Source organism: Carassius gibelio, chromosome A16 (assembly GCF_023724105.1).
Source record: "Carassius gibelio isolate Cgi1373 ecotype wild population from Czech Republic chromosome A16, carGib1.2-hapl.c, whole genome shotgun sequence".
Lineage (NCBI taxonomy): Eukaryota > Metazoa > Chordata > Actinopteri > Cypriniformes > Cyprinidae > Carassius > Carassius gibelio.
The window spans coordinates 20,898,707-20,922,863 of record NC_068386.1 but is presented as its reverse complement, the minus strand read 5'-3'; the positions used below and the strand labels follow the sequence as shown (position 1 = coordinate 20,922,863).

The following is a 24,157-nucleotide window of genomic DNA, read 5'->3' as shown; positions in this document are numbered from 1 at the left end:
TCAGAACCAGAGAAATACTACTGAATAACAAATAATTCAAGTTTTGTTTCTTATTATTGTTACATGCTTTAATGTGCTGCATGGATGAACTAAAATAATAATAGAAGAAAAGTTAAAGAATAAAAGGCACTAAGTAATCACATTCACACATTTTTGAACTCTTACTAATTAAACACACCTGATTCAGCTCATTAGTAATGACACCAAGACCAGAAATAGATGGGTTCAGGCTATATCTATTTGAAAAGGAATCTTTTTTTTTTTTTTAATGATTTGACCTTCTCTCCACTAGACAGCATTTTTGTCCTCCAAAACCAGCTTTTTGAAGATACTCACCCAAGAGGATAAATGTGAAACTGTTTGTAGTGTGGACTGTGAAAACAGATGATACATGTTTAGTCATGTGACGCAGATTGTAACGATAGATCTTGTTATGGATAATACCGCCTGCTTTGTGCTATTCCTTTGTTTCTTGTGAAGATAAATGCTACTGTTTTGTGGCAAAACATGGGGGCAACTGTGTTTTAGACCAGACAGGGAACGGACACACCAGTGAGTGCTGGAATATTAAACTAAAACCATAACTGTGCCAGAAATATAGCATGAGAACTTTATTATCTTGTCTCTCTGTATCATCTCCTTGAGCTTTAATTACATTTAACACGTGCAGCAAGGCGATTTTAGTGTTTCACACAAGAAATTGTTAACCCCATGTCTTTTTAAAACCTGGGATCCAGAGTTATCTTGATTCACACTGCTCACAATTGAATTTACCTGGGGTTGACAATTAATCCTGCATTCATAAACTGACGATTCACACTGTACAGTACATTCCTAAACACTGTGTTAATGTTCTTATTTGCACATTTGTGGGGTCAGTGTCATATATTGGGCAAATACAGTGTGCTGTCCCTTCTTTACTCCCATTGTCTGTTGATAAGCATCTAGCCATAACATTAACACTGCGTTCACACTGTACAATTTTGACTCCGCAATCTGGAGCAGGTTTTCATAAACCCCAAGTAAAAAGCGAAATTACAAGTGTGAAATTGTTTCTGTTCCTGGGGTTACAAGCAGGGTTTGAAGCTAAAATAATCCAGGGGTAAGTGCTGTGTGAAACAAAACCGTTTGAGTGACTCTGTGTATGAAATGGCCTCGAAATGCCACTCCTACATTCAGCAGGATGGTTGGGATAGTGCCACTTGGTAGGCCCCATCTATAATACCCTACACTTAACCCTAAACATACTCACTTTGCTGAATGGCTTGCTCTTTCCCTGACAAATCAGGTAGAGAATTCATTATGAATCTCCTCAGAAGTTCTTCCCACTGGCAGCTGTTTTCAGACATGCAAGTACAGCTCCTAGTTACTTAAGTGGGATCAAGAGACACGATACATTCCAAGAAATAATTCCAATGTGTTAGGCAATACTTCACTTGTTGTTTATTTATGTTAATATAAAATCGACTGAAAATACAAAACCTCTGTAGGCCTACGTGACAGGGATAAAGTACGTTAAAACGATATAAATGAAGCAAACAATGTTTCCTTTTTCATTACATATATATAAAGTTGTAAACTGCTTAAGCCCCACCCACACTGAATAACACAGCTCTACCTAAAAGCAGGAAGTACATTAGTGGATCATCCCTCCAAACCACATGCAGCCGACACAGAAAAACAAAACCTACAAATTTATATTTTTGGCGCAGATGTGGATTTTTTAATGTTCTGCTGAGGCGAGCAGCCGACACCTGTAATCTTCATATCGCTGGACGCGTTTGGGCAAACAAGTACGTCTCTCTCTCTATCTGTGTGTGAATGTGTTTGTGTGTATGTTCGTCAAATCACGACATCTTATACGGGGCTTGAAATATGCTCTATTTCAGCTCCGTTTGTTTCTTGGCTGAGCCGATGCTATGGTCGGTGGTTATATTTCTGTCATGACTGAACTTCTTGATTATGTAACCTGTCGTAGCTCGGTTTCAGCTTTACCACTTCTGTGCCAGATGTGATAGACGCATTTAACATACTGTATGTTATAGTTGCTGCCTTTTCTGTCAGTTACTCACTCATAAAACAGATTGCACGGTTTTCAGTGCAGTTCATCATGAGATTCATGTTAACAACGAGTATTTATTTTTCCGTGTAGCCCGAGGCCCCGATTTGTAGCAAAAATATATTGATGTCATACTTTTTATTTACTAAGTTACACTAAACTTAAGCGCGTGTCGAACAGATGCGATTAGATAACCGTCCAACGGTTACAATACTATTGTGCTTTACATTTTAATTATAATATCTGTAGTAATTATTTTGTGCTAACAGTAGAACACCTTACAGATTACTAACAGGAAGACATACTCTATGATTTTGTTGTTGTTGTTTTTTCATCGAGGGCCCTCGAAGGGTTAACAGTATTTGCACAATTCAGAGATGTAAAAGCTTTTCAAGCTTTAAAGCTTCATTTTAATCGCATAATGCTCTTCAGTTGAAGACACGACCGTGAACGATCAGTTTCCGGATGTTGTTCGGATGGAAACTAATGTGGGCGACACACAGACGTAATTTCGTCGAGAGCACCGCTGTATTGGGAAACCAGAGGCGGCGTCCCACCACCAGCTGATTCAGAACGAGTATGATCCAGGCTTTCACCCATTGACTGTTTTGGTGAAACCTCGCCCTCTTCTGACGGAGGTCCGATCAAATACAGATCGAAACTGCCTCATTTCTCAAAATCCCCGTCACGTGGAATGTCACCGAAATATTACATAGCCTACAACGCATTACACAATATCCTCAGTATTGAGCTATACGTCCCACAGGAAAAGTCCCTATAAAGACGTGTTGTTTGGCACACCCTTAAAGTGATGACTGATGCCACACCACTTTAGCTAAAAAATAACTGCAAATAAAATCACACATTAAATCTCATATCGCAGTTGTTATTGACAACTTTAATAATCGCTGCATGCATAGATTCAGTCAGATGAGAAATTCAACACACTGTTCTTCATCCCCTTTTTCTTCCTCCCCATTTACTACATTCTCATCTGAAAAACTCTTATAGGTTTAGTTCACCCAAAAATTAAAATTATGTCATTAATAACTCACCCTCATGTTGTTCCAAAACCGTGAGACCTCCGTTTATCTTCGGAACACAGTTTAAGACATGTTAGATTTAGTCAGAGAGCTCTCAGTCCCTCCATTGAAACTGTTTGTACGGTCTACTGTCCATGTCCAGAAAGGTAAGAAAAACATCATCAAAGTAGTCCATGTGACATCAGAGAATTTGTTGAAGCATCGAAAATATATTTTAGTCCAAAATTAACAAAAATTATGACTTTATTCAGCATTGTCTGACGTACGACGCTGCTAACGTGTTATCTTTGTTATTGGGCGCACCAGAAAACACGTCAACAGCAACACTGCAGTGTTGTGAACGCGCTCACAACAGACCCGGAAGAGAAGACAATGCTGAATAACGTCGTCATTTTTCTTAATTTTTGACTAAAATGTATTTTCGATGCTTCAACAAATTCTAACTGAGCCTCTGATGTCACATGGACTACTTTAAAGATGTTTTTCTTACATTTCTGGACATGGACAGTAGACCGTACACACAGCTTCAATGGAGGGACTGAGAGCTCTCGGACTAAATCTAAAATATCTTAAACTGTGTTCTGAAGATAAACGGAGGTCTCACGGGTTTGGAACAACATGAGGGTAAGTTATTAATGACATCATTTTAATTTTTGGATGAACTAACCCTTTAAAACTACATTCTGTGTCATTACAACAGTAGTATTTTGAAAATGATAGTAGGTTTTTTCCATTCCGTTCCCATTCACTGGGAGAAATGCTGTCCGTCTAGAACACGCAGAGACATGCGGAGTGAACAGTCCCAGATCTGATGCTGGGGATATATCAGCACTCTAGGGAGGTTTCTTAGCCAGTCAGATTTTATCATCTTCTTCTTCTTCATCTTCTTCTTCTTCTTCTTCTTCTTATTATTGTTTAATTTTCATTTTTTTTATGTCTTATATTTAGTTTGATTGCCGAATAAGGAAAATATTTTGGGGTCCATTATGTACATTCAGAATATTCTTTTTGCCAAACATTTGCAGTGGATATTCATTCTAGGTGCAGGGCCGTGAGGGGCCAATTAAAGGGATAGTTCACCCAAAAGGATACAAAAGAGTTTGGATTTCCCAGAGTGCACTGTTGTTTCAACTGTGAAGTGGACACTATATCAGAATTGGGAGCTGTATCTGAACGCACAGATGCTGTGGAGAGAGATTTGAGGGATCAACATTTCTTGCCAAACAAGAATGTGACCGAATACAGCGCTGCCCAGCTTAACTTTGAAAGAGCTCCTGTCTTAAGTAGCTAAGAACAGAGAACAGTGAACCTGATGCCTGTTTAGGAGGGTGGCATTAAAGACTATACCAAAGCACATTATTCCAATACAAATATTTAGTTTATCTCACCTGGCAAAACCTGAACCGCATGCTAGCTATTAAAAGTTTTAACAAAGTGTGTTTAATTAATCAAGTAGTTGTCTTTTAATTAGTCTGAATCAAGCTACATTGTTTTAAGGTTTGTTTTTTTTTCTATAACAAACTCTTCTCAAATACCAGTTATCAGTTTGATCACATAAAGTAATTGTATGCTTTTCTAATTATTAAAAACATTCCTCTCTCTATTTTGTCTCAGGAGCATGGGGCAGCATCTTGGAAAACATGAGCCACTTACTGTTCCCAAGGTATGTTTATATGTCTGTCTGCCAATCTATCGGTATGTATGTATTTATTTATATGTCAGCTAACGTTTAACAGCAGGCCAAATTAGTGGTATATGTAAAATTATAATGTTAGGTAGTAGCAGTTTTTTTTTCTTTTAAAATACTTCGCAAGTCATAGAGTTGGTCAGATTAAATCGGGTGCCTTGCATTATGTTACAGTAATTGAACCTTCATCCTGGGGAAGAAGTAAGTACAGCGTTTGCGATTGTCACTTCTTTATGTTAGAAGCAATAATCACAAACATGTTGACAAAATCAAGGCATTCACCATCCTGGACGCATTGCCTGGTCTCACCATGTGAGAAATCATAAATGCTGTTTCAGATATCCATGCTGATAAACATCCTTTAAAATAAAAAAAAAGGCAAGAAGCATCTATACAAAGGACAACCATCTACAGCGTTACTGCTGTTTGGGGAAATATCCATTAAGGCAAGAGACAAGCGTCTTCAGAAATGAAAAAAGCCATATCATCACATAGTCTCTAAGGTGCTACAGTATGTGTGGACTAATGTCTCAGTCCACAGTGTGTGTTATGTTAGATCCCAGTTCAACAGCAGCTATATGCTGCCCTCTTGTTGATAATCATGGAACACAGAAATGACTTGAAATTGGCGTCTTGTTAGTGAATGTCCTGTTACAGTGAAATAATCAGTCCATGTACATCAGCTGATAAGCCAGGATGGAGAATGATGTTAAGATAAATATTGCATTTATATTTAAAGTCTTGCTGTGTTTCAGAACTGCTGCTTGCCCTCATCTGTTTATCACTTATTCCATCAATACCAGGATGCAGCACTTGGTATCAGCTTGCCTTGTGTGACCAGTCCTAAGTGATAATATGCAAATGATGCATAAATGGCATCTGTTTTAAATAAAGTGTATAATACATACAATAGCGTAATTTAAGTACTGTTATTAATAAGAGGCCTTGTGATAAAATCCCAGAAGAACACATTTTCTCAACCAGATTTTGATGAATTCACTAGCCAAGTTTACATACACATATTTTTAAGTATATTTTTATATTGAAACTCCAAGGTGTGAATAGATCTGGAAACTTCAGGAATCAAAAAAAAAAAATGCATTCGTGTACACACTTGAAGTGTGTTAATTTTTTTATCTGGTAAAAAGACACATGCATAAACAGGCAAAAAACAACAACAACAAAAAAACAAATAGCCCTTCTGGATTCTGAAAGCCCTGGCATATATACAGCCATCAGTAGCACCACTCCCTGTGTGCACCAGTCATTGCTAGATAGCACAGATATCCATTATGACTGGAGGAAAACTATTTTACAAAAGCACTACAGCTGGATTTATTTGTTTTAATTCTCATTGGTTACTTAATCATGCAGTTACACAAAACCAAATATATACATGGAGTTTTCAGTGTTTCTGTCTTAGTTTTACATTACTAAAAGAATGGGTAGAGATGAAATTCTGATCTGAAATTCCATGTATTGATACAAGAAGAGGCGTGAGGACAAAGTAAAGTGGGTTTACTGAGCGTTTTGAATGCCTTTACTGTGCATTATACACAGTGTGTATTGAAGACAAGTGTTCACATGCAGTTTAACGTTTGGATCAAGTGCAGTGTAATTATAAACCATAAAAAAAGAAGAGAAAGGATAACCCAAGCAGGAGACCAACTTGTACCGGGATTACAAAAATATCCCAATGTTAAAAGAGATCTTATTTGTCACACATGATCATCGTTTTGAGATCACTAGATTGAGATCACTTTATGGGTTATAACCTTTTGTATAACATATGCAATCATATATCTTTCATTAGTTGCTTCAAGCAATCAAGCTTTATAACATTCATGGATGTGAAGACATCTTTTTTTGAATTATTATTATTATTAAGCTGGAGTATCTTAAGTTACACAGATGATGAGTCAGAGCTGTTGTAATTGATCTACACCAAGGCTACAGTTTAGGTGTGACTGAAGTGTAAATTGCCCTTTACCTGTGTATTGGATTGTACCACTGGAAAACACCACTTTTTGGGTTTAGTCGTTTTTATTATTAAATATCTGGTCTCATTTTACTTCGGAAGGAAAAGGAAACTTGTGTGTCCATGTACACTGCTTGAATAAGTAGGTTTAATTAATACCACAGTATTTCTAAAAGTGAAGCACTGATTATATCTTGCAATGTAATTACTATTTGTGTTGCATTTAAGCTTGTATTACTTGGTTGTGCATGTAAAACTTTGTATTTGTATTTTTGAAGGGATCCTCAACAGTATCTGAACACATCCCAACAGACTCACCGGAGTCACAGGATGAGGTATTTGGTAAGAACATACTTTTGTGTTATTTAAATAATTTATTTGCATAATTGTTGCCTGTATATCTACTGCTCTGGGCATTCCTGGTTCACTCATCATTGCCCAGCTTCTCGAGAGCTTATAGCAGATCAATATAGCAAGGCCACTCTAATAGACTAGTTTAGGCAAGATATGCTCATCATTGCACTGCAGCCTGTGTTTTAGTAGTCTAGTTGTGTAACTTTTAGGCTGCCATTAAATGTCTGTAATTCGAACTGATGAATCCCGAACCCTGTCATTGGAAAGCATCTTGGATGACTCCCTAATCTCAGCCCATCGATAAACTGTCCCGGGGGCCTGGAAACCCTAGTGGCATTCCCGAATATTGCACACAAAGCACTTTCTGTGTTTGGCAAGCTCTGATCCCACAGGACGGCTTTACACACAGGTTATGAGTCCATCTGGAAACCAAATCGTGTTTACAGTGTATTGAATCGATATAATAAGCACTAGTCACTGGATTTGATGACATTTGGCAAATCAAAAATATACTTTAGCTTTGTATTTTAATCTAGTTTTGTTTTTGTAAAGTAGGTAGGAAGGAAACTAGATATACTAGACATATTTATTACTTTAGGGCAAAGAAATGAACATGCAGAAACACATATGCAGAAGTCTATTATTTCCCTACTACCATTCAGAGCCATTATCTGAGTTGGTGTCAAATGGTGTGAAAAGTGGGAAGTGTGTTGGTGTGGGCAGCAGTAGGTACTGAGAAGTTGTTCCACATCATCATCACTGATAACATATGGTGGATTGCTTGAGAGGTATAATACGAATCTTAAAATTCAGCTGCTTAAAAGATATTTTCACATTTTTCTCTCTGCATGTGTGTTTTTAAGTGAGTAAGCAGTGGTGTATCTACTGCATGTGTAAGGTTGTTGGAGCTAACACCAGCTGGCACAGGCTCCAGAGAGACTACAGGCTTCTGCGTCCATATTCAAAAGCTCATATTGTTCAGAAAGCTAGTCCGTCACTGCCTCACTGTTCACGGCCTAAACCTCATTGTTCTCTTTCTCTTGCTCTGTGTGGAAATGATTTTATCAACTCATCTACTAGTCCTGCAAACTATTTTAAACACCATTTTTCTTGTTTGAAATATAAACATGCATTCTTTTGTTTATATATGGGATAACATTAACTGATAAATTGCATGGGAACTACATCAGAATCATTTGTGAGTTTAACTGGGGGAAAATACTAAAAGATGATTGAACATTAAAGAAGTGGTGGCCAGTTACAACATCTACAATATATATTTTCTCTTGTACGTTTATGTGCATTTTAGTCACAAATATTGTTAAAAAAAGTTAATGTTCATATTTATTAGTTGCCCTGGAGTTTAGTGATTTTTTTCCCATATAGAATCAACATATAAACCCAGATATATACCTTTTATTTAATGTCTTAATGTCAAGTATAATCAAATTGTATTTAATTTGATATTCATTAGTCTAAACATGTAGCAATTGATTATTCAAATTGAAAAACAATGTCCAAAATAGAAACTTTTATTTTAAAATGTATTTCTTCGGAGTCCAACTGGCTTTTAGTAGTTGTCCAGTAGTAGTCAGTGACAAAACTCATCATCATGTTTGTGATCTACACAACAAAACCGTTTCTCTTCCAAACTTCATGTGCCATGTACTAGATATAAAATTATCAAGGGCAAATATTAACCGGTCAGGTATGTACGATAGAAGTCGAGTCAGGTCACCTTTATTTATATAGCGCTTTAAACAAAAAAGACTGTGCAACTGAACAACATCAGTTAGTGAAACAGTGTGTCAATCATGCAAAATGACAGTTAAAGGCAGTTCATCATTGAATTCAGTGATGTCATCATCTCAGTTCAGTTTTAATAGTATCTGTGCAATCATTGGCAATCAATAGAACTTGAAGTTTGCTCTAGAAATGACTGAAATTGTACTTCCCAGAATACTTTGCATGGGACATAATGTTGTTCCACAAAGCTGTTTGCACTGCGCTCTTTTGTCACTTAATATTATATTAATCTTTTAATGTTTTATTTTACATAATCATCAGCAGGACAAAACACATGTTTCTGCTCCAGGCCTTCTTCAGTGCATTGAATAATTCAATACCTCCACGTACTTTTTATATCATGAATTATATTTACATCATCAATGCTTGACAATTTCTATTTGTATACAACACAAATTTTCACATCCACCAATGCACTGCACAATACATCCTTGTCCATAACATGAATCACAAAGGATCCCATATTTATAACAATTTTACAATTAAACACTTTAATAAATGTTTTAATAAGACAATCACCAACATCTAGTACCAAAATGAAATATCAAAATACATAACGAACAGAACACAGGACTGCAAAGAACTAAACTGGACATAATTCAATTATAGTAAATGGGCTAAGTAAAGGTTAAATAAGAACTAAGAAGACTATAAAATAGAACTGTAAACATTTACCACAGACTACACAAGATAAAAGTGCATGTGTGCATACTGTTTGTGCGGAGGAAGATAATAGATTGCGATGTGTGTGAGAGCTGTGTCCGAATGTTGTGCTGCCATGAAAAATGAGAACTCAATACAGTGTAAGAAAGTTGTTTTATTATTTCAGTTTCCATGCATCATCAATCATAATTGCAGAACGAAAAAATGCATAAATAAAATGCAGGTTTTAAAGAATGTAAAAAGTAATAAAAAAATAAAACAGGATTCCGAACCACTGAAACAGACACTTGTAAAAAATAGTTTTGAAGTCTAGATGTAATATTTTTCTGACCAAAATATTTTGACAGTCTAAATAGATCAGCTGTAGCTTAGTTTTGTAGTTGTTAGTTGTATTCTGCTGTGGTTCGCGTGTAGAGAATGAGTTGAGGGATAGCTGGTGAATGCTCAATGGCAGTCAAACAGATGAGAGACTGTCTTTGGGGCCTGTGGGCGCCCTTGGGCTCTCGTGAATGCTGCTATAGAGAGGATGTCATGCAAGGGTGGGAGGTCTGGACACCGACCGCATGCCTATAGCCCCTCTCACAGACATGCTTCCCGTGCCTCAGTCCCACTGCTTCATTCTGTGTGGGTCTGTTTGTTAGAGCAGGGCTTTCGCTGGCTGGGGTGAAGTTCTCTCTCAAATCTGATCAATCTGGGAAGCATCTTTCACATCTATTATAGTATAGTGATGTTTGAAATCTTAGGTGCATGATCCAGACACTGTAACCATACACACATAGAAGGAGATTGTACACACTAGCAGAATAACAAGTCCAAAATACACAATTCTAAAAATAAAATAAAATACAGATTAGTTAAATGACCCAACAAGGAGATTTTGTGTTCTGCTAATGGCCAAACTCATTAATTATAGCAATCTTCCAACTGTCCCAAAATAAGTATATTATAATTTGTTATTCAATACTATCTAATGCCGAATGGTGAAATGCACTTCTAGATGTTAGTGTTATATAGTTTTCTATTAAACAAATAAAATGAGTGAAAGCATAGGAATTAATTGCGACACAATCATTTATTCGTTTATTTATTGTACACTGCACTTTCACACAACATGTGCAGAAAAATACATAGAAGTGTATTTCTAAATCCCACATTCCACCAGGTGTCTATGCTTATTGTTCACTGCCATCTTGGAAATCGGTGCTGCCATTCATACTGCCTGAGTGAAATGTCATGTTATAATCACTGAAGCCGATAACACTGCAAAATGAATGTCTTATTTACATTGTTGTTTTTTATAATGAAAGGAAAGGTATGTGCTTTGGCTGAATTATGAAATTTGAAGAGCTCAGAATAATTTTCCTTTAATTCTTTTCTTTGAATGTGTGCAAAGGATTGTGGGTTATCAAAGAATATAATATTTAATTTGTTAAATGTAAACGATATAAATATTGCTGTCAGAAATGCTATTTATTATTAATATATACAGAGAATTTTTCATATCAGCAGACAATATCCCATACAAAATAATGCTACAAAAGCACCACATCACCGAGTATTTTACACCGATAGTGTAAAATATATTCTGAAGTAAGATTGTATTTGTTCTATTAGCTTTTACATATGTTTAATCAATAGATTAAATTTACACTAAGACTCTATTCCAAACCAAATAAATAATTTGCATTGCACAATAACAACTGCAATAAATGATGTTATGAGGTTAAGGTTTTAAATACAATTTTGAATATACAAATAAGAAATGCTGGGGGGGATACATACTTTTAAACATACAAAATGCACTAGTAGGTGGCGGTAAGTCACTTAATGAGTGAGTCATTGAGTCATTTAATTAACGGATTCATTCAAAATGCTGACTCATTCAGTAACAGAACACAGCTGCTTGCACGAGATTGCGCAATACTTCTGCTGCGATCTTTCTTTTGACCTTGGAACTATTTAAGTGGGTGAAAGGAACAAAACCGTAAATATTGCGTTTAAAATGTAATCTTAATTACGTGACTACTTAATTAGTTGTTAACTAAAATCAATTTAACATTTGCAACCGTAAGAATATTCGCCATTTATGTTGCTTAGCTACACATCGTTATAAATAAATAAAAAAAACTCAAAAAGAAACTCAAACTTTAAATCAAATTTTCAATTTTGAGTTTCTTTTTACTTCTAAAATGTGTATACATTTTTTTTTTTACTTATAAATTTCTACACATTTTATACTATGTGTCCTATTCAACTTTTTTGCTCATTTCATACACTCATTTGATTTGACTTCTCCATAAATGTCCCTTACAAAAAGACTGTCAGCAGCGCGAGCTTATACAGCTTGACATTGATACCAGAAATACACTATCCATTACCAATTGCTGTTTATGTTGAATGTTATACAATCAGAAGAATCATTCTTGTGTTTCAGTGCTTCATTGGTTATTTCTTGTCATTTAAGTTTAAACCAGGAAATTTAAACAAGAATTGCCTGGAATTTGTTTTTGGTGCTTTCCACTTTGCATTTAGACACACACTTCCTCTTAAGTTTTAATTTGGGCAACCATGTTTTCACAAAAGCCAACATCATCGACTTGGCTTGAATATTATCAAACCACTGTGGGCAATTTCAGAGACAAGAGTGGAAAGATTTGCTCCTCCAACATCAATGGTGGTTTGATATAAAACATTCAACTTGAGACAATTGTTGAATTGGTTTATGAATCTATTCAAGAAGGTTGGAAGCTGCATTAAAGGCAAATGGTGGTAAAATACCTTCATGGGTTACTCCACTCCAAAATGAAATTTTTTTTATTAATCACTTACCCCCATGTCGTTTCAAACCCATAAAAGCTTTGTTCATCATCAGAACACAATTTAAGATATTTTGGATGAAAACCGGGAGGCTTGTGAGTTGTCACTGGCCCATGAATTGCCAAGTAAAATACACCGTCAAGGTCCAGAAAAGTATGAAAGAAATCGTCAGATTTCAAATAGTCCATCAGTGGTTCAACTGTAACGTTATGAAGTGACAAGAATACTTTTTGTAAACGAATAAAACAAAAATTACGACATAATTATAATTTGTCTTCTCTGTCTCTCCGCATCACCCTAGTGCCATTTTGGAGAATATGAGCTGAACGCAGTCAGTGTACGCTCTTCTGTGTCAGCCCTGCCACAAGGATAAATTTTCTACATATATTTATGCTTTGATTTGAAAGAAAAATCCTTCTGAACATCCTTGTGGTGCGCAAACACATTTGTAACCCAAATGAACAGTATATACTGCAAAAGATGCTCTGAAATTCACTTGTGACAAAAAAATAAGAATAAGGCTAATAACATTTCTATAGAAAATAAAGCGTTTTAAATAGCTGCCTCTAAATGTTTTTCTCTTTTTGGGCCTGCCTTAATGATTGCTTTGGAGCCGCCACACCTTACGAGACGGACTTCAGAAGTTAGATGAGTTTCACTTTGCCGAGAACTCACAAAATCCAGCCTGGGGAAGTTGTTACAGTCACACTGTTTCTTTTGTCCTTCTACAATAACTTTGTGGTGGCACAAAGAAGCTCTGTAAGAAACACCAGAATTCAGATTCTCTTGTGTTGTGTGAGACAGTAGCGGCTTTGTCTGGCTTCAAACCTGACCACCTCCCGAGGAAGCACTGCTCTGAAATCGATGAATATCTAGAATATCTAGCTCCGTTTTATAAAAAAATATACAGAATCATTAAAACTACTAAGTTTCCATAATGTCTCATGTTTATTGAATTGCTTCTGGATCTTTTTGTCAAAGAAATGTGATTGGTATTGCAATGAACAATTTTTTTTTTTTTTTGAGTTTTTGACAATCTGTAGCACTTGTTGCCTGCACAGCAGTGGGGGGGTGGTAGGTGATGACAATGATCTTACTGTCAAATGTCAGATAACTCCGATGTTTCTGTGCAGGACTGGGGGAGGCGGACCTCAACCAGAACAATGGGTGCTCCAGCAAGAGTCCAGTGGTGACTGACTCCATGAACGCTGCAGTAGATCACAGCAGCTGGAACCATCCGAACACAGCCGACCCTGATGCCTCGGAGCCCCGCCCACACTTGGTCCGCCTCTTTTCTCGAGATGCCCCAGGTCGCGCGGACAACACCTTCAAAGACCGCCCCTCGGAGTCTGATGAGCTGCAGACCATCCAGGAGCACAGCGGTGCTAGTTCAGAGTGTGGTTCCGATTGTGCAGAGCAGGACCTAAATTAGATTTCCTCTTTGCCTACTCTTTCCTCATTCCTGTTTTGGGAAAGAAAAAAAACCACCGCTGCAGAGATTAAAGCAGAAACTTAGCATGGCATCTGCAAGCTCTTCACAGTCAACATTCAGGCTGGGCCGCACTAAGAAGAACCCAACTGTTATGGATCAGATCGGAAAGTTCTTTGGAGGGGATAAAAAGAAGAAGGGAAAGGTGAGGATTGAGCAGGCATTCCGAGTTCTCCACATGAGCCTTTACTACTGTTCTATTTGCTTGAATTTATCTTGACCCGCAATTATGGTTTTGATTTATGAGTAAATGAGTTGCGTGTGATTTTTATTTCTTTTCTTATTGACTTTTAACTCTTTATCTCTACGTTTATTACATGCTAAACCTGCTGTCATAGAGTCTCCAGTATTGAATAAAGCTGCGATTTGATTTGTTATAGGAATTTACTGTGATTCAGGGATTCAGCGTACAGTGTGATGCTTATAAACACGACTCTTAGCTTTTATAAAATGTTCAGATGTATTCCAAATGGCTGTGTAGGATCAAATTTGTGTTTTTACGACTTTTCAACATTTCTGTTGCTGTCATTGAAAAGTTCTGTACTAAACCGAAAAGATGGTACGTATAGCGTATTGTAAAAAATGAAAATCTATGACTTTTTTCTTATACAGTGTGTGAGCGATGAATAGTATATATTTGATAGCCATTTCAGAATCCGGTTATCTTCTAACATCATGGTGTTAAGGGAGCACCTCAGGGTTTTTCACGGTACAGCAGAGGCCATTACCGATCAGTATGGTGTCTAAAATGAATCTGCATAGTTTTGGAAATGTTATTTAACAGTCGTTTGCTTGTGAAATTATGCCACTTCTAGAGCCTTAACTTTTGAGAAAAGAATCAGGTAAATATTTTCCTTCTAAAATAAAGATATTCAAGCTGTTCGGTGACAAACGCCAAAGTTGGGAAACTTCTTTGCTTTGTGGGAAAATATGAAATGAGATCTTGATGTAAGTTTGGATTTGTGACCTTAATTTTAAAGTGCCATATGATGGTTGAAATGTAACGTTGCAGATTTACTGACTTGTGCAGCGTGTAACATTTTGATTAACTAGTTTTTTTTTTTATTCATTTGTGAATTTTTACTAATTTTGTGGGGGATAATAATAAAAATAATGTTAAATAATGTGACCGAGATTGAGATGTCATCGTTCCAGTTGTATAATAGTTTTGCTGCTGCTTCAGCCAGATATCCCAAACATGCCTCAGGTTAACTCATCTCTCCTATGGAACAATTTGATCCTTCAGTGTTAATACCTCACTAGTAACCCTTATAGATTGTGTCCCATTTGTAACACTTTGTATTGTAACCACAACAGCATGTGTAACATTCTAGAACAACCCTGAAGCTGTTCCTTATCCCGATTCTGTCCTGAGCTTTTTGACATTTGCTTGATTAAAATATATCTAACAACTTGAACACTGGCTTTTTATTTGACAGTTTTATTGGTGTGGTCACTATGTGAATTAGATGTGTTATATTAACCTTTTAATTTATTTTGCACTGACAGTAAAACTGCTAATATTTGAATACAGAACACACAGAAATGTTAACATTTGCTAATAAGCCATTACAGATATGAAAACAACACTATAGATGTATTTATGTGTTTTTGTTTTATTTATTTTGTATTTATTATCACTTTCCTTGCTGCAAACGTTGGGCAGTATAGTAAAAAATACTATTAATTAATGATTACTATTTGATGAAGATTTAGAATTATATAAACATTTAGAGGATGCATTTGCTCCGACATTGTTTAAAAGCTAGTTTCTTTAGAAAATTCTTAAATTTTTAAACTTCCAATGTAGCCAGTTGGATTCAAAATGTTTAAAGCATAATTCAGTAAAAAAAAAAAATGCAATGCTTAACCTTACTAACAAGCAAAACAACTAACATATACTTTCTGTAGTCGCCCATTGAGCAATATGTGGTAACTGCTCAACAACATGTTGAAGAAAGGGGATTTCAGAATGATTTCAGTTTAAGGATTGCCCCAATGCCTCAGTGAGGCAACCGTTTCATCTTAATAGTAAGATGAAACTGAATGCAAGGGTGAAGTTGTGTTGACGGTTCTATGAGAGGAAACTGAGCATGATGCCACAAGGCTTCATAAATCACAAAGTGATTCACAAAAAAAGAAAGTTTGTTCACAATGGCCACCTTCTCTTCCTGGGCTAACACTAGAACTGATTAAACGTGAAAGCCCAGACTCCATACCTCAGTGAGTCCCAGATGGAAATGAGTTTAGCCCTTTGGTGGTTTCCCAATGTGTTCCTCCCATCTCTCCTTGGCCGTCATCCTTCTCTCAAGCCTAAGGTCAAACGACCAAGTCGGATCTTCAAGATCGCCTGTTTGCAGTCTGGAAAAGAGCTGATAAGCCAGACACATTGTTTGCTTAACATAAGTGTACATGAACATCACTCAGGCAAATTTTTTTTCCCAAGCAGAAAATCAAAATAGTTATAATACCTAAACACTGGGAATGGGAGAAGAATGGGAGTCTATGCACTATTTTTAAGTTGCTGACACAGTATCTCATATTTTCCAATAAAGGATGTTTTTTTTTTCTTAATGCCCATTTCTTAATTTACACAATCATTTCATGTGTAAACCAATGCAAGTAAAACAAAAATAAATCGTAAATAGAACAAGTTCATTCTGTACATTTAAAAAAGATTAAAAATGAAAGAGCAAACTGACATGATGAATATACTGTATCCAAAGAAAACTAACAGAGACGGGCCTAACAATTAATCAATCACAGCATGACTGACGATGCCAAACACTGATGGTATTCAACTTGAAGTCAGCTGCTTCTTCTCAGAGACAGACATGGGTTGCAATGGACCTAGCTGAGATCATTGTGTTAGGAGTTGTAGTGTGACGCACGTCCTGATATTGCTGAGTTAGATGTGTTCCTAGGTCAACATATTTTGTTGACCCTGGAACAACATTTTACTCAAAAAATGTAGTCTTGACCATATCCCTACACCTAAACCTAACCTTAACCATATTCCCTAAAATCAGAGGAAATGATAGATGAATGACACTGATGCACCAAACAGTGATTTTAAGCGTAAACTTCACAAAATCTATAAACTGGTTCTTCAAATCTGATTGGTTAATCACAATGTTGTTACAGGGACAACAAAGATGTTCTGCGTAGTGACTGGCAGGCTAAGATCATGGAATGTAGAGACTGTAGTAAAGTCTTACTCGTTTATTAGGTCTCTGTTGTGGTTTTAGCTGGCCCTGGCATGATGTGTGTGTGGGCTTTGCTGACATCTACAATGAGTGATTGTCTGGGTGTAGAGATTGCTGGTCATGAAGGGCTATGTTATGATCTTTGCTGAATATGATTGAATCTGCAATCTGGATCCAGTCTGGATCAGGTTGACTAGGGTAACCTCGGGATAAGTCTGAGGACGAGCGATCGAGTGCAGATGCCAGTTTTTTTATTTTCAGATCCAGTTTAAATTGAACTGCATCAAAAATGTTTATAAAGGAGGCAGCATGATGACTCTGATGCCTCAAAACAAGAAGATCACTGGTTCGAGTCCCAGCTAAATCAATAGGCCTTATTCTCACCATGTTTGCAAAAGTTTCCTCCAGGTGCTCTAATTTTCCCCACAATCCAAATTGCATGTAGATATGTGTGTGTGAGCCCTTTGATGGACTGGAAGGTGTCCCTCACCTGTAGCCCGAGTTGCTGGGTAAGGCTTCAGTATTCCTGTGATCCTACAGACGATAAGCCATTTATGGATACAAAGACCTGTTCAACACCAAGACTTGAATAAATGTCTATTAATGTGTCTGTTCAGACCAACATGAGCATCAGTCAGTGTGATAGATTTAGAAAAATCTCTGTAATAAACAAATCTCCATATTCATCGGGAAGAAGGAGGCGGGAACCGGCGCACAATCAAAAAGCACTTTAATATCCAAAATAAATACAAAACGGCGCACCAGCCCCTCACGGGCGACTGGTGCGCATAAATAAAAAGCACACACATTAAAATAATGTCCCAGGCCTGGTCCTCTCTCGTCCTTCACGGTCGTCACTCCAGTTTTATATCCTTCCATCTCCTACGTGGGACTCGATACCGACGGTGGGGCTCAGGTGTAGCTCATCTCCAATCACTACACCTGGCCTCACTCCTCGTTCCCACGCCTCTTGGCCCCGCCCCACTCGCCACAATCTCTTTTCCATCTCATTGTGAAGAAATATGGCCAACCGCTGATGTTAAAAACACACATTATACCATGACTCGTGAACAAAGTTTTTAGCTAAGGAACAGTGAATAGCAGAGGAAAAATCTCGTACCGGTTTTCATGTCCCCGTCGCTGTGTCCAAAATAGGATACTGTAAAGTATGTACTACATTTGGTTTGAAACTTGCTTAGAATAAAAAAAAGAAGAATGTGTGCAGTATGAATGAAATTTGGATGTATTGCATTCACCTTGTCATTGTCATGTGATCTACATCATGTGATCACTTGCTTCACTGCCATTCACAAATCCTTTCCATTGACCACATGGGATAGTTTAGTGTCCATCAGATGTGCACTTCAGAATCTCACTGGAAGCAGTAAGTAATCTGGGTACTTTTTGCCTACTGTTTTGGTATTTGATGTTGTTTGATAAATGCCACAGTGAATACAAATATCTCTGACTTTCTTTCTTCTCTGTGACAAGCAGGTGTCCAAAATGGAAAGTTGTAGCATTTTGTGTCCCAGAGTAACCAGGCTATTTTCTGTCTTTCTAAAAGAGCCAAGTACTGTCAAAGAGAGAATCTGCAAGTTCATTCAGCTCTTCTACTGTTTTTTTATGCAGTGCTCTGAACAGAAAAATTGCATGCAAAAGTGCCTAACACTGTTGGGGTAGACAGGCCTTAAGATTCCCTATATAATATAGTTCAAAATAACTTGTCAAACATATATTATAGCATTTCTCTGGGAGTTTAAAACCAGACATTTATTTTTTGAGGAACTTGCAGAAGTATTTTTTTTTACAAACTTCCTCACTATTATCATCACTAGTTTGTCTGGAAATAAGAGATGTGAAAGCTGGTGTATGTACTGAGCTAAACCTAGACCACAATGTTACTATATATATATATATATATATATATATATATATATATATATATATATATATGTATGAGATATGCTTGTTACTGAATTATTGTATTTTTTCACGAAGAGTTCAAGGACCAAAATGTATTTTCGATGCTTCAACAAATTCTGACCTGATGTCACATGGACTACTTTGATGATGTTTTAAGTACCTTTCTGGGCATGGACAGTATACTTTTTCTTTTTCACCAATGAAGATCATCTCCTCGATGACTCAAGAACCCAAAGAAAAAAAAAAGAAACTCAGCCTGCTGTTCACTGCCATGAGAAAGAGCGGCAGCAGAAGAAGCCAGAAGCCTTCCCCTGTCACTGATGACTCCATGTCATTGACAGCTTCGGGATGCTGAAGAGTGGTCGTGTTCCTGCGAAGAACCTAAAACCATGTCTTTGATGCTTCCCAGCAGGGACAGCAAGCTGATCTGCTTTCTAAACAAGGCTCGGTCTTGCTTGGTTGGCTCCATAAGAGCACCCCCATGGCCTTCATTCAAGATGTTGACTGATTTCTATCAGTGGATCTGAAAGACACTTACTTTCACGACCAGATAGCCCCCCATTAAAGACCTTTCTTGAGATTTGCATTCGAGGGAGTGACCTGTCAGTATACAGTCCTGCCATTCGGACTGTCTCTGGCACCACACACTATTACAAAGTCTTAACCAGATCAGAACAGGAACTCAATGCTCTTAGGTCACTGCTGCCCAGCCACCTTGAGCGGCTTGGGTTGAGAATCAATTCAACCAAGAGCTGTTTGTCTCCAAGCTAGTGAGTTGTCATTCTGGGGACAGTTATAGATTCTGCACATATGCAGGCATGGATTATGCCGGAATGCTCCTTGACTGTTTAGCAGCCTGCTACACGAGGCCTCTTCAGTATTTTCTCAAAGCACATGTTCCGTCCCACGCTTGACGCCGGGGATGTTTTCAGTCCCCTGGTAAAATCTCTCCTGTTTCAATTAGGCCTGTTTCTGTTAGGACTGACCTCCAGAAGGAAGGTGGTCACAACAGATACCTCCAACTTACGTTAGGGAGCTCTGTATGAGGGCAGACCAGTATCTGGCTTCAGGTCGAACCTGCAGCAATGCTTACACATCAGCTGCCTCGAGATGATGGTGTTTTTCTAGCCCTAAAAACCTTCCTACCAGCCTCAAAGCAGCACCATGTCCTGGTCCGTTCTGACAACATGACAGTAGTAGCCTTTATTAATTACCAAGATGATCTCAGGTCATGGTCCCTTTACAGGTTGGCCTGATGCCTCCTTTTATGGGCACAAGGCAAACTCCTCTCACTGAAAGCAGTTCATGTGCCTGGCAGACTGAACCAAGGAACAGAAATGCTCGCTTGGGACAATGTGGCTCCAGGAGAATGGAGACTACATTTTCAAACAGTTCAAATGATCTTGTCTGTCTTTGGCAGGTCAGTGGTGAACATCTCAGAACTTTCACTGTGCAATTGATTTTTCAAAACAGTGAGATGCCTTGGCCCATGACTGGTCCAGTGCTCATCTGTATGCCTACTCTGTATGGTTGCCCTACTTCCTCAGGTCATCAGACGGGTCAGAGAAGTCAAATGCTCACTCCTCTTGGTGGTCCCATTCTGGAGGAATCAGATGTGTTTCCCTGAGTTGATTCATCTGCTATCAGCAGCCCATTGACCAATACCACTCAGGAAGGACCTTCTCTCACAAGTGAAGGGCATAATTTGGCACCCCTGTCCAGATCTATGGAGTCTTAATGTTTGGCCCCTCAACAGGAGCCTTTGTCATTCCCCACGAGCGTAACTTATATAATTTTAGAGACTAGAGCTCTGTCTACAAGACGTCTTTATGCTCTTAAGGGGCGGACACACTAGACTTTCAACGTGCATCATTTTTTCGGATGCCGCTGTGAATATGGGCGGTAGCAGGATATAACATCAGGCACCAAGGTTTCCTCTCAGTTATCACAACATGGATTCCGAACGAAAAGTGCAGTTTGACCGCCCCTTTAAAAGGTTGGTCTTCTCTGACTGGTGTGCAGATTGGAAATAGGACGTCATCGTGCGAAGTGTTATACGTTCTAACCTTTCTACAAGAGCTGCTGGAAAAGGGATGCTCCCCTTTCATGCTCAAAGTATATGTGGCAGCTATCATGGTGAATCATTCTCTTGTGGTTGGCCAGTAAGCAGAAAACACCTAGTTGTTAAGTTTCTGAGGGGAGCTCGGAGATCGAATCCGCCTTGCCTTCCTACTGTTCCAACTTGGTCAAACAAGTGGGTGACCTGCAAGCACTGACAGATGTTCCTGTCTTGAGTTTGGGCCTAAGGACTGTAAAGTCGTCCCCAAACTGAGACAAGGCTATGTGTTACAATTACTATTACTATTGTAACCTCGGTTCTTTGAGATAAGGGAACAAGCTTTGTGTAGGCTGATAGAAATAAGGCAATGAAACAATGACTGTCACTTCAGTTGAAGGATTCTCACGAAATGGCACTCCCTTTTGGCGGGTTGAAGCGCCATTGGTTTGTGCAGTACGAATGTGAACAAATCATGCTTCAGTATCAGAGTAAACAGGAATTTCCCACAAGTGACCCTTATGTCAGGGGTTACGTAAGTAGCCGGAAGGTTACCACATCTTTAGACAATGTTCAGATGTTGTTTTTTTAAAGACATTTGTCAGATTTTTTTTCTTAAAACACTCTTATGTGTTTAATTACTTTCTTATGCATCTCATTCCAATTCTCTGTTGCTAATTTCAAAATGTAATTTTAGAGCTAGTAATAAAAGCTTGAACCTTTGAAATGCAGACTAATATAGTTATGAAATAAAGAGGGAGGGAAATGAAGGATGTATTCAAATATGCAATCTTCCCTACTATGTACTGTAAGTGAAAAACCGTATGTGAAATGTAAAAGCAGAATGTCAAAAATGTACTGTATACATAATACAGTAGGCCCTCTTTTTCATCAGCCTTGGTTATGGAAGTATTTTACCTATGCATTTTCCCCAATTTGCTACAGTCTTTAAAAGTTTAGACCACACATTTTAGTCTGAAGGTACTGTTGGGATGGAATGTTTAATGATCAGAAATGTTGTCTCTTCAACACAGGGGTCTTTTCGTGGTGGTTTATCTGGATCACCTCAAAGATCAAGCGCATCTCCTCGCCGCCGTCCAGATGAGAACGCTGTCGTGCACTTTTTCAGAAACATTGTTCGTATCTCTCTTTCCTCCTTTTCCCCCGTCTCTCACACTACACATAAAAATAAAAAAACACTGAAAGATTGATTTTCAATGTATTTTGCTTTTTTTCCCCCAATTAGGTTTCTCCCTCTACCCCCAAATCTAGGGTAAGTCTCAGTCTTCTGAGTTTGACAGCTATTCCCTTTCAAGAAATTTGTTAACATTATGCTTTAGGTGATTCATATAGGTTTGTTTTGAATTCACAAATAAATGTTTTCCGTTATTATGGAAAAAGCAAGATCCCTACCTCAGTCCCATACATAGTATACATCTTTATAATATTTCATTAGTAATCAGTAGCTTGTTACTTTTTTTATAACTCTCTGTTCTGACAAAAAAAAAAAAAAATTATTCAGCCTGTCTCAGACTTATGCAACACTGAAAAATGATCCAATTCTAGATATACTAAAACACCTCTAAATGAAAAACCACAGTATCCACAACACTTTCTACTTTATTAACAGAAAGAGCAGAAATCCCAGAGCTCCACCAAAGGCCAGAAGGGACGTGGAGACTCCTTAACCCGCATCTTCAAATCGGTAACAGTATTTTTCATCAGTAATGAACGTGAAATCGTCATTCAAATAAAGTTTGTTTATTGTCTCTTTTTCAGGGAGGAAGCAAGTCTGCTTCATCCACCAAGCGTTGAAACCTCATTACCTTTTCCCATTCAAAGATAAAGAGGATGGAAAACGAATGCAAAAAGTTTTTTTTTTCCTAATACAGTAACATTGACATGAAAAGGCTTTCGCATTGATGTTAAACCTGTCTTCTGAATTATTCCTGTTTAGTCTTGTCAAACGTGTATTGACATAGCTGTGTATGTTTGATCTTAGAAAGTGTTTTGTCTGGTCTCTGTAGTGTCAATACTTACCTCTACACAACTGAAGTGTAAACCGTTCCTCTCTTAGCATGTTGTGTATTAGACCTCATGTGTGTTTTCTGTACCGTTTACATGTTGATGAACTGTCTTCTTCACACTGCGTGATGGGATTTGCCAGGAGATGGTCTGCATCCCATAATGCATAATTCATGTTCTGACATCCACAATGTATATTATACTTCCACACACAAACTGTTCTTAAAATGTGTGTTTGGATCCGGAGGTTTCTAATGAATTTGGTAACCATAGATTGAGTTAGTTTGAGTATGACGGTCTGATTCTGTGTCCTTTGGGCATCATATTTTGAGCCTTCATTTCATTACAGTATTCATTCAAAAACAAATGGAAAAAGGGGTCTTATTTAAACTAAATAATATTTGACGTCTTCTGTGTTTGTTACATCTAATTAATGGCGACAATTAAAAGTTTGAAACTTTTTTATTTTTGTGGTTCTTTTTATGCCTATTTAGAATCAGCAAATGTTACACAAGTACGAATCCACTCGTGGCATGTAGTGGACAACTGAGGAGACTGGGTTTGATGTTTTAGTTCGGTATAAATTCATTTTACGTTAGATTTTTACACCGTTGCCGTGTTAGGCACATGGTACTTTGTACCTCACACTTTGGACTTGGTAACAAGGTACCAATATAATTTAATAATTAAATAATTTAAAATGCTTATGCTGCAATTCTACAGTAGCGAACATGTTTTGTATTTATTTATTTGGTTATGAAGGATGTCTACAGTAGTTGCCTTCTTTTTGTACCATTACTCAATAACTGATAAACGCTGCAGAAGTATTGGTGCAGTGCTTGAAAAAAATAGTCATCACTCACTGATAAACAGGACATTACATTTTGAATCCATTTAGGTTCATGCAAGACTGAATTGTCATGCATATTCACTCCACTCAGTGCTACTATAAGTGCACATATAAAATCACCAACAAATACCAAAATATGTATCCAGTGTTTCAGACTTCATTTAGTTTAACTATAAACTGCTCCATGCTGTCCCACTTAAT

The 24,157-nt window shown here is 37.6% G+C and overlaps 2 protein-coding genes across 2 annotated transcripts; both read left to right on the top strand.

The window, feature by feature from the left end:
• Nucleotides 1-1,597: 1,597 nt before the first annotated feature.
• On the top strand, nucleotides 1,598-15,314 carry LOC128030072 (myelin basic protein). The gene is made up of 4 exons (XM_052617562.1): nucleotides 1,598-1,793; nucleotides 4,717-4,765; nucleotides 7,046-7,109; nucleotides 13,541-15,314. Exons 2-4 carry the CDS (start codon nucleotides 4,721-4,723, stop codon nucleotides 13,837-13,839), a joined length of 408 nt encoding a protein of 135 aa, XP_052473522.1. The 5' UTR covers nucleotides 1,598-1,793; nucleotides 4,717-4,720; the 3' UTR covers nucleotides 13,840-15,314.
• LOC128030073 (myelin basic protein-like) lies at nucleotides 13,899-23,567 on the top strand. The gene is made up of 5 exons (XM_052617563.1): nucleotides 13,899-14,041; nucleotides 22,116-22,217; nucleotides 22,328-22,354; nucleotides 22,712-22,786; nucleotides 22,861-23,567. The coding sequence occupies exons 1-5, from the start codon at nucleotides 13,925-13,927 to the stop codon at nucleotides 22,894-22,896; spliced, it is 357 nt and encodes a 118-aa protein (XP_052473523.1). The 5' UTR covers nucleotides 13,899-13,924; the 3' UTR covers nucleotides 22,897-23,567.
• The last annotated feature ends 590 nt before the right edge of the window (nucleotides 23,568-24,157 follow it).